This window comes from Ailuropoda melanoleuca, chromosome 1 (assembly GCF_002007445.2).
Source record: "Ailuropoda melanoleuca isolate Jingjing chromosome 1, ASM200744v2, whole genome shotgun sequence".
NCBI classification, from domain to species: Eukaryota; Metazoa; Chordata; class Mammalia; order Carnivora; family Ursidae; genus Ailuropoda; species Ailuropoda melanoleuca.
Window position 1 is genome coordinate 122,536,573 of NC_048218.1, and position 13,706 is coordinate 122,550,278.

The following is a 13,706-nucleotide window of genomic DNA, read 5'->3' on the forward strand; positions in this document are numbered from 1 at the left end:
GACAGTGCAATTGTTCAGTGCAGGTCGGTCCCTTCCCCCACACCGTGAGCTCCCTGAGAGCTCGCTCTGGGTCTGTTCTTGCCCAGCGTTTGTATCTCTGGGACGTGCCCCGTTGTGGGTACTAAATAGATCCGTGACTCAGGGAAACGCCTATTCAGGAGAAGGATGCCGAATGATCTACCACTACTTTGTACATCTTAGTTTTATAACTTAGTGTAGAAGTTACTCAGACAGAAAAGATGAAAGCAGAATGACTTTTGCCAATTGAACAGATATAGTAAAAGCTATTTTGATACTATTTAGAACCAAGGAGAAAACATTGCGTGATAAAGAAGTTTTGCCACATTATAAGTCAGCTGAAAAGCTCATTTACCTATTTGGATGATGGGTGGGGAATATCATTTTGAGAGCTTCTTATAACAAGGTGAAGTTAAATCATTTGCACATGTCTGTATTTCTAAAACCAGAACGGTGTGTGTTACCAACCCCCCCCCCACCATGGCTTATGTGGTCAGAGCATTTCAAGCTGGGATATTTTGTACTTGAAGACAGAAGTGGTTGGTAGGGTTTTAATAACTTTTTGCCTTAGAAAGAGAAGTAAGCGCATAGTTGGGATTGCTTGGTGTACAGACAGAACAGGCCTGTGCAGAATATGATGGTCCTGAGAACTGAGGAACAAGACACTAGAGAAGACTGGAAACTACCAGGTCACGATGACTACTTCAGTGTCTCTGTCTTCTTCCCTGCCTCCCAGCAAAATCCTCTGAACACCTCAATGCACGGTGTCCTGAGAGAGATATTCCAATATCTTAAATACAGTTGAGTGGAAAAAAATTAAAACCTCTGGGAGGTTTTAAGGATGGAAGACTTGCCAGGAAGGCATAAAAGGGTCGCAGCTGTCCTCTCCTTGGCTGATGTTGATTGCTTACGCATGAGGCATGGGCCAGTCCCCTGTGTGCTTTACCCTCATGGCAGCCCCCATGACAGTGGGGGCTCAGGGACATAAATATCTAGTCTCAGATCTTAACTACAGTGGTGTTAGAAATAGACAGAATCTAACTGCAGAACCACCACCAGCTTCTGGAGACACAAAGCAGTTCGCCGAATTCCTGTATGATCTTGATGAACTTGCTTCACCCTCCCGAGCCAGGCTTTCCACACCTGTAAAATAGAGGGGATAGTATCTACCTTTGCAGTTGATTGTGAGAGTGAGACCTAAACAACGCCTTTATCACAGTGCTTGGCATACAGTAGGCGCTCACTGAATCATGGGGGTGATTATCACTGTGCAGACTTCCAGCCTAGCTCTATGACTGCTAATAGCTGGCCCAGTGGTGGCCCCGGAGCCCTGGGATCATGTTATTAAAGTATAGTTCATCTGTCCTACAATTTACGTGAAATAGACCATGTGTGTGTGCTGGCAATATTGCATTACTGACGTTTTACTACTATGGTTAGTGGTTAAGTACCATTTTTTCCCCTCTTGAGAGCAAACCTTTAAGAATATAAACCATTTCCACAGCGGGAGGCAAAGTGGTTTAGATAAGAGTCCTTGACGAGGATAGAGGAAAAGAGAAATATTAGGAGGTCTGGATTACAATTTGCTTTAGCCCTGAACAGTGTGAGCCACTGTTCTTTAGTAAATGAGGTGAAAATGGCATTGAGGTTAAAGAACTACCAGTGGCTGTACATTTCTTAGAAGCCAGATGTTTATAACTCTAACTTATAAACCAGAATCTCAAGAACAACACAAAAGCTTTCACTCTCGATAGGATATTAGTTTATTCTTATAAGTGAAAAATAATAGCGATAATAAAGATTAAGCTTACTGGGCAATCACCAACCCATGAACACATTCTCCGTACTTAAGGCTTTTTGGTTGCAGTTTCTTTTCCCAATTATGTTGTTAAAAGTAGGTTGTGTGCTTGTGGTCTAAGCCTACCGTACTTCCTGAACTTGGATCTCTTGGGTTATCACAGGGCTCCTTCCCCCTTTCGCACTTTTCACCAGTCTTCCACGGGCTTCATGGAATGGCAGTTAGTGTGGAGAAATGAAGCCAGTGTTCATGGGTCGTTTTCTGGGTGTCTGCTGCCAGGGACAGAGGACTTACATGAGGGGAATTCACAATTGACTTCCCAGTCTTGATTTCATATGGAAGCTTGTTTCAAAAAAAAAAAAAAATCAAGAGAAAAACTATACAGGAATCTATGTAAAATGACAGAAGCCAGAGAGAAAGGGAGAAGAAGAGAAGGGACATCTTTTTCTCCTTAATTAAGTGGTGTTTGTATCTTCAGTTGATTGTAGGCTGTGACTCTTAGAATTTAGCACATTGTTCTATTTTTAGCCTCCTGATTGATTGGGAAAACAGTGACCTGGAAAAGAGAGATCTGTGTGGTGGTGGAGGCGAGCTGTGAGATCACTGTCTTTCCTGGATCTAAGTGTCTCTCTCCAGCCACCTGTTAGACTGTGCTGACCCGGTCACGCAGGTTCCAGCAGGGGACAGTTCTTGTGCCATGAGTGACATGGCTCATCCCCTAGCCTGACGTTCAGCAGGAATTGGGACAGCTCTGGCATCATTCATGGTGTTTGCTTTAAGGATCTAGCTTTGTGTGGATTTCTGTTATAATTCAGTTTGACTCTCTGTTATCTCTTAATTCCTCAGTTGTACATTAAATTTTTTCCCTGACATTTTATTATGAAGAAAACTAAAACAGGTGAAGAATCTTCACGAAAACAGTGAGCACCCATGTACTCAGCTCTGCAATTAAGATTCTACTGTACTTGCTTTATTAAATGTCTTTTCCTCTAGTCATTCCTCCTTAGAGTAGGAACTCTTTCCCACTCCGTGCGTGCCGGAGACTCAAATGTTTGTTGTTGGGTGTCGAATTAATAAATTTTCTCCGTAACAAGTATTAGTAAGAGATCTGAAACACCTGATGTAACAAATACATATTGTTCCTTTTATAAAAACAACCACCAGGCACATGCCAAGTAGAATTTCATTTAATCTTCACAGGGATCCAGCTGAATAGGGCCTGTCCTCCCATTTTGTAGGTGAAGAAGGTGAGATTCAGAGAGGTCAGTTAACCTGCTCAAGATTATTCCATTCATAAGCAAAGAAGACAGCATTTGAACTCAGGATAGGCCGAGTTTCAAAGCTGTCGCTCGTAACCCCTGTGCCATACATTCTTCCCATGCATTCCCTCTCTAACCTGTGCCCTCAGCTGCAGCCAGAGGAACTGATGAGAAGGTTAGAAGCTTACTCTGGGAGTTCAGATAAAAAGCATATTCCCTCGAATCCAAACACCCCTTTAAGTATGCCAGCAATCATGTCTGCTCACCCGATCTTCAAACGGCCAGATGAAATGCAGTGGATTTTTTCTTCATCTTGGTTCAGCAAAGTATCTCATTTGGAAAAGTAGAGACTTTAGTTCCCCTTGTTTTATTCTAGGACGGATAGCCCTTCTTTGTTGCTCCTTCGAATTGTTAGGGAATATCTAGAATATAGTTGCCTTGGATGGCTATCAAAATGGTTTCTAAGGAAAGGGAACCGAATCCAGATTGTGATGTGATTCTTTCAGCCGTCTGAAAAAGAAGATATAAACATATCTTTGTTTGCTATTTTTTAGTGCTTGACTTCAGTTTAGTTGATGCATCAAGGTGGTTTGGGGGTTTTTTTGGTCTCTGAAATTTTTAAGTTTTCCTTTATTCTGATAAGAACACTTATGTTGAGATCTACCCTCTTAAGTTTTAAGTGTACGATACATTATCGTTGACTGTATGTACAGTGTCAGATGGCAGATCACTAGAGCTCACCATCGTACTTAACTCAGACCTTAGACCCGTTGATCAGCAGTTTCCCATTTTCCCCCTTCCCTCCGCCTGTGGCAGCCACCGTTCTACTCTTTGATTCTATGAGTTTGACTCTTCTAAATATGTCATAGGAACGGAGTCATGCAGTATTTGTCTTTCTGTGACTGGCTTGTTTCACTTAGCGTAATGTCCTCAGGGTTTATCCATATTGTTGTGTGCTGCAGGGGCTTCCCTCCCTTTTTAAGCCTGAATAATATTCCAGTGTCTATATACCACGTTTCCTTTATCCATTCCTCTGTCAGTGGATATTTAGCTTGTTTTCTGCATCTTGGCTGTTGTGAACAGTGCTGTGGTGGACGTGGGGATGCTAATGTCTTTTAAGGTCCTGATTTCAGTTATTTTGGATAAATACCCAGAAGTAGGATTGCTGGACCATGTGATAGTTCTATTTTTCATTTTTTGAGGACCCTCCACACTGTTTTTCATAGCACTGTGCCATTCTGCATTCCCACCAGCCGTGTACGAGGGTTCCAGTAACTCCACATCCTCACCAACATTTGTCTTTCTTTTTTGACAGTAGCCTATTTACAACTTAAAATACAACTGCTTGGTTTGACCCTTTTGACCCAGGAGGTCCTTAACCATTATTACACTTTTTCTGTTGTGTGAGCAGCGTGTCGTGAGCTACTCACTAAATCACTCCTCATCCTTGCTGCTTCCTGAGCGCTAAAGTTGAGCAGATGAACTTATCATATTAGCTTAGCTCTGTCATTAAGCACAGTAGCATGCTGAATATTGATTTGAAAAGATGCAGTTGAATTGCAGACTAAACTTCTTTAAATGGTTTTTGTCTTATGTGTACTATTGGCTCCCAGCTTGAATGTTTTTGTTATTTTGCCCATTAGCTATTCTGTTCTATTTTATTCCTGTGTATTAGGTCTTCTCCATAGTTTCCTCATGTAAAACATGGCGAAGTCCCTTTTACTTCAATGCATCTTCTTCATAGCACAGCCCTGAAGATGTTGGCGTGTTGTAATCTCCAAATGCATTTTCTTAGATCAGTGGTCAGGCTAGCAGAGTGTTCAAACTTACTGAAAAGCCTGTGGGTAGTATATCCGGTCCGTTACGAAATACTAGCATCTGGTGACCACGGGGTCGGGTTCTCTGGAGAGTAAGGCGCTATCACAGAGGGCCTGGGTGCTTTCTCGTTAAGTGAATATAAGACAGTGAAAGATAATTGTTCCTATTTATATGTTGTTTGAGAAACTCTTGTTTATTTGCTTTTTTAAGAATCTTAGAGGCCCAGATCTGTAGCAGGTTATTTTATTTAGCTCCAGTGAAGATACCACATCCTCCGGGTCACATCTAATGGGCATTTTGAAACCCACTAGGGGAAAACAAGGTCCAGGACCAAAGAAGCAGCACAGGTTCTCCGGGCTGCAGTGGTTTTGTGCTTGTAGCCCAGCAGATTCTAGAGAAGGGCTGGGCACCCTGGCTGCCGCCGTAGAGCCCCCAGAAATCAGTCAAGGCCATAGCTGGCATTCTTGCCACCTATAGCGCTCTTCTAACCTGAGCAGCTCTCTGTGACCACTGTCGGGAAGAGGAAGACTGAATTCAGATGCCTACTTGTGCTAACTTGTGCTCAGGTGACTTCAGTCAAGTTACCTAACCTCCCTGAGCTTCAGCGCCCCACCCTGAAGGAAGTACAGGGTCGCTGGGTGGAAAATAATCCTCTATGCACAGTATTGTGCGGTTTGCCTCTCACATGCGGAGTGTTCCTTAAATGGGAGCTGTGAGTAATATTACTGTCATTTTCATTTACCCGCTGAGAGAGAAAAACTCTTTTCTTTTAACAATCAGATGACGAAAATATTGTCCATAAAGTCAACTGAACAAGAATTGGGGGAAAGGTATACATAAGCTTCGATTGAATTATCCTGAAGAGCTTAATATATTTCATAACTGCATTTTTCAGTGAAATGTATCTGTAAACCTATATGATACAGGTGCAAGTAATCAAGAATATTGATTTAAATATCATCACTTATAGGTCTGAATATACTGATACTGAGATAATCTACTTGTGAATTATTTGGGGAATGATCTTTGTATTCAGACCTAAAACCTTGGTTTTTGTCCTTCACTAATATATATTTTAAATACTTTTTTAAGTGAAAAAGTTTTAATGAACATGTAATGAAATGTGTTAAAAACACCATACCCGCCCTTGAGGAGCTTATAGTCATGATTATTACTGTTTTCATCCTTATCCTTACCCTTTAGAAATAAATTATCCTGCTTTGTACTGTGTCTTGCTTTATTTCCATTTTTGCATAGCATGTGGTATTATTATTATTACTATTTTTCTTCTAGACTCAAAGTGTCTTTTAAGTCCGACAGGGTCTTTATCATTCTGATGCTTCTAAAAGAATGTCTTATGTCAAATTGGTGCTCAGTAATTCTTTTTTAAGTAGTTGATGACCCTCAGAGATGTAAGACCCAAGGTACAAGAGAGTTCTTGTTAATTTCTTTTGGCAATCATTCTGAAACTGATAGTGGGTATGCAGTGGAAGGCCCAACAGTACCTGTGTATTTGTGACTCTAACCCCGATCCCATTGCCCCAGCTGATAATAAAGTTGGTGTGTCTCACTGATACATTAACATTTTGTGCTTGGAGGATTCTCAGAAGATGGTGGTAATGGTAGATAATTTTTGCATCTGCCTGAGTCATCACCTAAAAATGGAACAACTAGATCATACGACCAAGGACTCATTGACAGCATGTACAGCACAACTGAGTGAAAGAGTAGTGTCTGAGAACCCCAGATACAAATGAGTGGGAGAAACCACTGACAGCCACAAGACCGGCTGTGGTGTCCATGTCTGTGTGAGAGAAAGTAGAGGGGAGCAAGGAGGCATCTGGTGAATTTGAGATCAGAAGAACTCCCAACCAGCAGGTGGGTGTTCCCTGGAAAAGACCACCAGCTGCTCAGTGGGTGCAGGGCTGCATTTAGGTGAGGGACTCACAGCCCAGTGGCCTCTGTGAACCCTTAGCAGTCAAGCACCTAGTGCCGTATGCTGAGGCTGGAGGAGAATAAAATCTGAATAGCATACAGGCTATAGAGACAAAGAGACAGAAGTGGGCCGGGGGCAGTGCCAGGAAGTCTCAGAAAGCAGGAGGCCAGGTTTTTTGTTTTGTTTTGTTTTAAAGATTTTATTTATTTATTTAACAGAGAAAGAGAGACAGCCAGCGAGAGAGGGAACACAAGCAGGGGGAGTGGGAGAGGAGGAAGCAGGCTCATAGCAGAGGAGCCTGATGTGGGGCTCAATCCCACAATGTGGGGATCACTCCCTGAGCTGAAGGCAGACGCTTAACCGCTGTGCCACCCAGGCACCCCAGGAGGCCAGGTTTTTAATACTAAATAAAAACAGCATAAGAGGGAACTCTGCTAAGTTTGAAGAGCTGTTCCAGTCTCTGCCTCTTTCTAAGAGATCAGGGACTGGGACGTCACCCATGGATGAGGACCGTAAAGTTACCAAGGTCAAATCCCGTACTGAGGTTTAAGGAAAAGTAAGTAAGAACACTGTTGGCAATGAAAGCAAGAAATCAGAAAGAAACATCCAGAATGAGCTGTAAGACATTTTTTTTAAGTAGTATCAAAACACGAAAGAACAAAAATCAGAATTTAAAAAAACTCAAATGAGGTGACAGAACTGAAATATTTATAAATAATAGGACAATGTAAAAAAATCACAAAGCAATAAGAAAAAAAGATTTGCAATGGAATGGTAAATACTGAAGACTGGCAAAGCCGATTCAACTTACAAATAAGAGTCCCTGAAGAAAAGAACAAAGCAGCAAAGGAAAGGAGCGGATACGAAAAACAGTAATTCAAGAAAAATTTCCTGAAACTACAAAGAAACAAAACTGAAAGCTATAAATTAAAAGCATACCCCTGTGTATCTGAAAAGAGTGACCCACGATGAGCACCATCAAGATATATTTGAGTACAGTTACTGGACTTTCACGACAAACAGTCTGTTGGGTATCTTGACCTGCGCTGCCCAGTAGTAACCACTGGCCGCTCGGAGTCCTTGAAGAGTGGCAGGTCTGGATCGAGCCACACGGCATACAGGATTCTAAAGACCTAGTATGAAAATACGAAGTAAATTGTCTTCACTAATTTTTTATGCTGTCACATGTGGAAAATACGTTTCATTAAATAAAATATATTTTAAAAATTTTACCTCTTTTTACTCTTTAATGTGCCTATTAGAAAATTTAAAATTGCATATGCAAGTTATCTCTTTGGCTTGTGTTAGTATTTTGTTGGACAGTATGGATCTAGAATTCCCTTCTGCATCAGGGTCCCCATTCTGTGGCCAAAGGACCTCCCTGAATAGAAATTTCCTGTGAATAGTCCTTTTGAAACTTTCTCTCCATATGCTTGGAATCTCTCTTTTTTGTCTTTTTACTTGAATTCTTTCTTCTCGCTTTTCAAGGAACACTCACCCTCCAGAATAAGCCAGAACACAGCACTGCTTGCATCTGCAGAGGTAGAAAGCTGAGCCTCAGTCCTGACCCGCGCCCCCAGCCATGTCCGTCCTACCTAGAGTGAGCACAGCGCCCCCTGCAGGGCCGGGGAGCCACCACCGCACTCTGTAGATGTGCTGAGGTATAGCGGCTGGCTCGAGCTCCCTCTGGAAACGGCATTCTTCTCTCCTTTTTCTTCCCTCCCGTAGGCTTTTACCTTGTGGTTTGTTTTAGTGCTCTCCAACCGAGTTTGTCTTTGTTTTTTTTTTTTTTTTGTGATTTATCTTTTCCAGATAACCAGTTTAAAGATGAGCTTCTGTGGTAATAGACCTCTAAACTATCTGTATTTAAACTAGTTCTCCTTTAGGGAGAAACAAGTAATCTTCATTAAAATGATTAAAATCACTGATATGTGGAAAAGAAGAGAATTTCGGGGAAAATAAATTAACCAAATCGTGCACTGGTCGTTTGAAAATTTGAAACAGAAAGCCCCGTACTTACTTGAAGTTCCTTTACAAAATCAGCCCATAAACGTTTACATCATTTATGCATATATTCAGGATAATAAACATTACCATTCCACATTTCCTTCTCTTGACTCGAATCTTGACACTATTTTTATATGCGACATCTCTTCTTCATAAATAGCATTTTTCCAGTTAGTTTGCAATTTAGCCATTTCACATTGTCTGCCTAAATTGTTACTAATTCTCAGCGAAGTCTGGTAAGATCTAGTACTTAAGAGAAGCATTTATTTCAGTGTCTGGAATTGAGAAGTGAAATAGCTGTGTGGTTCTGCATGCTTTCCCTTGTTTTCTTTAAGAACATATTAGATTTCTATCGTTCTTAATTAGAGAACAGGAAATTTTCTGTCCTATTAATGGAAGCTATTGTGGACTGGGAAGTAAGTGTGTGGAGCAGGGAAGATTTGGATAGAATTATTTTCTAGCTTCTTTGTTCTGTTCCTTGCAGCTCATTCATAGAAACCAAGGCTTGATGTATATTGGGTTACCTGTAGGAGACACACTGATATGCCTTGTCAGTGTGAGCCTACGCTAGCGTGAGCCTATTTGGTGTCCTGAATGGGGAGAGTGCCTTGTTCACCCACCACTGGCTAGATGATGTTCTCCCTGTGGTAGACAAGCACATTAAAGCTTCCTTGTAATTCCCATGAATCTGTGGCATCTCTGGTTGGTTGGTTGATTGATTGATTGAACTGTATGTACAGCATTTCAATGATGAAATATTATTTAGTAAAAGAGAGCTCAAGTCCATTTCTACCACACAGTGTTTAACCACCTCAGGAGTGACGGCAGTCAGAACCTCTGGTTAATGTGCCTGTATGCCTTCTAGAATGTGAAACTGCCACCTCTTTGATCACTGGGTCCTGCATGGCCTGATACTGTTCAGTAGCATCTGTGCATTCCAGCCCTCCCTTGTCCCTTCCCTACCCTCTCCCCCTGTGTACAGCTCCCCCTGTGGGAGCTTCTCTAGAACCTTCTGTGCCTGGCTACACTGGGTGTGCTCATCTGTACATGTGGTCGTGGTGGAGGTGGTTCTCTGAATATGCACTTCATATGAACATGCATCACATTACCATTTTACCAAAAGTCGTTTTAAGTGCCTGGATAAAAATACTCAGTTCGAGCTCACAAAGACTGAGGAAGAGTGTTAGTGGCAGTGCTGGGACCAGAGCACCTGCCTTTGGAGTTCCACTCTTTGGTTCTTAACAGGGCACCATGACCACCTATGTGAGCTAACCAAGGACAAAGCATATTACCTTTTTATGTTTATGTTACTGTTTTAATGTTTATGTTACTATTTAGTAATTTTTTTGGTCAACCTCAATTTCATTTTGGTGTGAAAATTAAATTGTGAAAACAGTTGTGTAAGAAGTTGACATTAAAGTTAGGCAGAGACAAGTAACACTAAGGGATCTGCCAGGAAAGTGGAGAGGAGGCAGAAGAAAAATTCAGTAGCCCCTCATTTCATCTGTGTTAGAGGTTTTATTTCTACTCTGATTCCATTATTTTGTAGGTGAGAAAAGTTACACCTGCAGAAGTTAAACGTCTTTTCCAAGTTCAGTTTACTAGAAGTTATAACCCAGATTTCCTGACTCTACGTTAAATATTTTTTTTTAAGATTTTATTTATTTATTTGAGAGAGAGAGCATGAGTTCTCATGGGGGGAGGGGCAAAGGGAGAAGCAGACTCTCCACTGAGCAGGGAGCCTGATGCGGGGCTTGATCCTAGGTCCCTGAGATCATGATCTGAGCTGAGGACAGATGCTTAACCAACTGAGCCACCCAGGTGCCGCTACATTAAATATTGTTTCTGATGTGCTACACTGACTTCCCCTAGTTTGGAGAAAAGAGCAGTTTCATCATAGAACTTAACTGACTCTGGGGTACATAAGTGGCTTGGTTGGTTAAGCATCTGACTCTTAGTTTTGGCTTAGGTTGAGATCTCAGGGTCATGAGATCAAGGCCCCATGTTGGGCTCCTCCCGCTGTGCACGCACATGCTCGCTCTCAAGTAAGTAAATAAAAATCTTAAAGAAACCACAAAACTTAACTGAATCTGAAGCGAAAGCTAATACCACAAACTGTGGAGAAGGTCTGAGTCAGGAAACTCTTAGAAAATGTGGTGAGTCCCAGTAGGTCTGCTTCCAAATGAAATCTGTAAGTGCAGTGCATACTCCTAGAAGGGTCTCTGGCCCCACCACTACCATATCAGCTAGCTTTGCTGCATAACAGACCACCCTCAAACTTAGTAGCTTAAAGCAAAAGCCATGTATTATAAAATTTTACAGCAGCTAATTATTAGAATCTCACTGTTAGCAATATTAGTACTTCTACCACTGAGCTTTCTTTTGGGTCTGTGAACTCCATTGTAATTAAATCCATACACTTCTTAAGTGATGCACTAGTTTTAAATTTTAAATGCCTTTAAAAAGAAAGAAATTTCTTATTTTCTCTGACCTTTATTTCACTTAGGAAACAGTTCTTTCATCACAATATAATCTGTATTAACGCACCTTTTTTTTTTTAAACTTCTGAGTCTTCGAACAAATGTTTATTATTTTTTTAAAAAGGAACAATAGTTTCATAATTACAAATACCACTCCTTGTGACCTTTGGACCACTGTAATGCCCTAATTGTGAAAAACCTAAACTCAGGCATTTTTTTAAAATTATTTTGTCATTAATATTAGTTTATGTTGGGTTTTCTGGGTTTAAAAGTGTCTTCGTGGGGGCGCCTGGGTGGCACAGCGGTTAAGCGTCTGCCTTCGGCTCAGGGCGTGATCCTGGCGTTATGGGTTCGAGCCCCACATCAGGCTCCTCTGCTATGAGCCTGCTTCTTCCTCTCCCACTCCCCCTGCTTGTGTTCCCTCTCTCGCTGGCTGTGTCTCTCTCTGTCAAATAAATAAATAAAATCTTTAAAAAAAAAAAAGTGTCTTCGTGGGATTTAACTATATCATTTTTAAACTAGCTGGTCACAGTGTCACGTGTGACTGTTGATGCTGCTGCTGTCAGGTTTGCTTTTGACGGTGATAGAAAATTTCAAGTTTAAGTTCCTGGATATCTTCTTCTGGCCTTTCATTATCGTCAAAAAAGTGTGTTTATCCACGCCTCCTTTATATTAGATTTCTCCGGTAAATCCACCCAGCATTTGTAGTCAATGTGTCCTTTCCTTGGTGGGCTGCTCTTTGCTCCTGTTAACACTGAGTCTTCTGTCCCTTTTGTTTGCAGTGTCTCAGTTTGAAACTGAATTCTACATCAGTGGGCTTGCACCTCTCTGCGATCAGCTTGTGGTTCTTTCCTATGTGAAGGAGGTGTCGGAAAAAACGGTAATTTTTTTTAATACCCCAAATGCAGAAGAAAGTGTGGGTTCATTTTGTAAGCATGATCAGGTTGCCCGTGAAAGGGCTGTAGTCTGAGCAGAACTTCCTGACCTATAAAAGAAGGGCAGAGAGTATATATTTACCTTTCAGAAGCCCCACTCGGTGCCTGCCTTTTGTTCCCTTTGCCGAGCAAGGGGAGTCATTTTTTTCCTCTTTTTTCCATCTCTTGATATTTTTGTTGAAAGGAATGAAGGATTCCTTTTGCTGAAGGGCGAAGAAACTAAGCTGACACTGTGCATTAGCAGAAATGACAGCAATGAAGTTGATCTGCCGCAACAAGAGGGGCTCCTGTGGTCAGAGGGAATTACAGAAAGGGCACTTCGTTATTTCCTGTGGTCCAGACAGATTTGCTTACTTCCCAGTGGCTGACTGATTCAAAAAGCTTGATTTTTGCTTTGAAATTGATTGTGGCGAAGTCTCAGTTATCAATGCAAATGAGGGTATGAAACACATGGCCAGTAGAAAGCAGAGAACCCAAATTTCATTATACGTGACTTTGGAGGGAAGCCTGTGTTTATGATCCAGTGGAGGGCATGTCCAGTGGAGACGGTCTTCCTTTGGAGCCTAGATGGGCCCCATTCCCAGCTTGTCTTCACTGTTAGAGTCCAGGAGTTCTTCGGAAAGGAGAGGGTTAGGGGTGGCTTTAAGGCATAAACAAGGAGAGCTTATGGTAAAGGATTTTTTCTTAGATGCTGTATATAAAAGAAATTGCGAATTGATTGTCTAGCCCTTTACAGTGAGTAGGGCTTTCCTTGTCTGTATCCTTTCCTTCTGCCCCCCCTTTTCAATTGGCTAGGAATAAAATGGGGGGAGCCCTGGGAGCCCCAGTTTTGAAGTGGTACCTGCTCTTGAGCATTTCTCTGAGCGAGCACTTGCAGTGGGAAGTCATCGCTATAGTAACCTGAGGCTCTGGGCGCCCATGTTGCTAGGCAATGGGATGCTGGAGACTTAAGTGAATACTCAGAGCGACTAAAATCAATAGGGCTGGCTTCTAGCCCTGTTGCAGGACATCACTTTATTATTTTATTTATTTTTTTGAAAATAAAAGCAGTGGCTCCCAAGGGAGTACAGTGCTTTCTGATGAGGGAGGTGGGGCGGATTGAGATTGTGATTGAAAGACATAGGAAAGAAGCAGTAAAATGAAAAAGGGAAAGCCTCATAAACAACCGAGCAAAAAAAGAAAGGAAGCGGGGAAACCTTTGTCAATAAACGAGTATTACAAAGGAGTAAAGACCAAAGAAGGGCCAGCCTCATAGAGCAAATTAGAAAATGGAATTGAAAAGAAGAGAAAAAGCAATTTTTTTCAGAGGAAGAAGTGTGAGAGTGTCGGAGGTGACTCCCGAATGTGTGTGCCAGCTCCTGTAGCTGTTTTATATGACGCCATAGTACACCTTCGATCCTTAGAGTAAACTGATAAACTGAAGACAAAAGGAGTATAGCAAGCATGGGGCCAGGC

The 13,706-nt window shown here is 41.8% G+C and overlaps 1 protein-coding gene across 2 annotated transcripts in view; it reads left to right on the plus strand.

Moving 5' to 3' along the window:
* VPS41 (VPS41 subunit of HOPS complex) overlaps window positions 1-13,706 on the plus strand; it is a 172,895-nt gene that overhangs the window by 107,848 nt on the left and 51,341 nt on the right. For both annotated transcript variants that reach the window (XM_002914140.4, XM_034665770.1), the window contains one exon: window positions 12,099-12,196. In XM_002914140.4, the coding sequence (XP_002914186.2) occupies window positions 12,099-12,196 (98 nt within the window). The remainder of the gene's footprint in view (window positions 1-12,098; window positions 12,197-13,706) is intronic.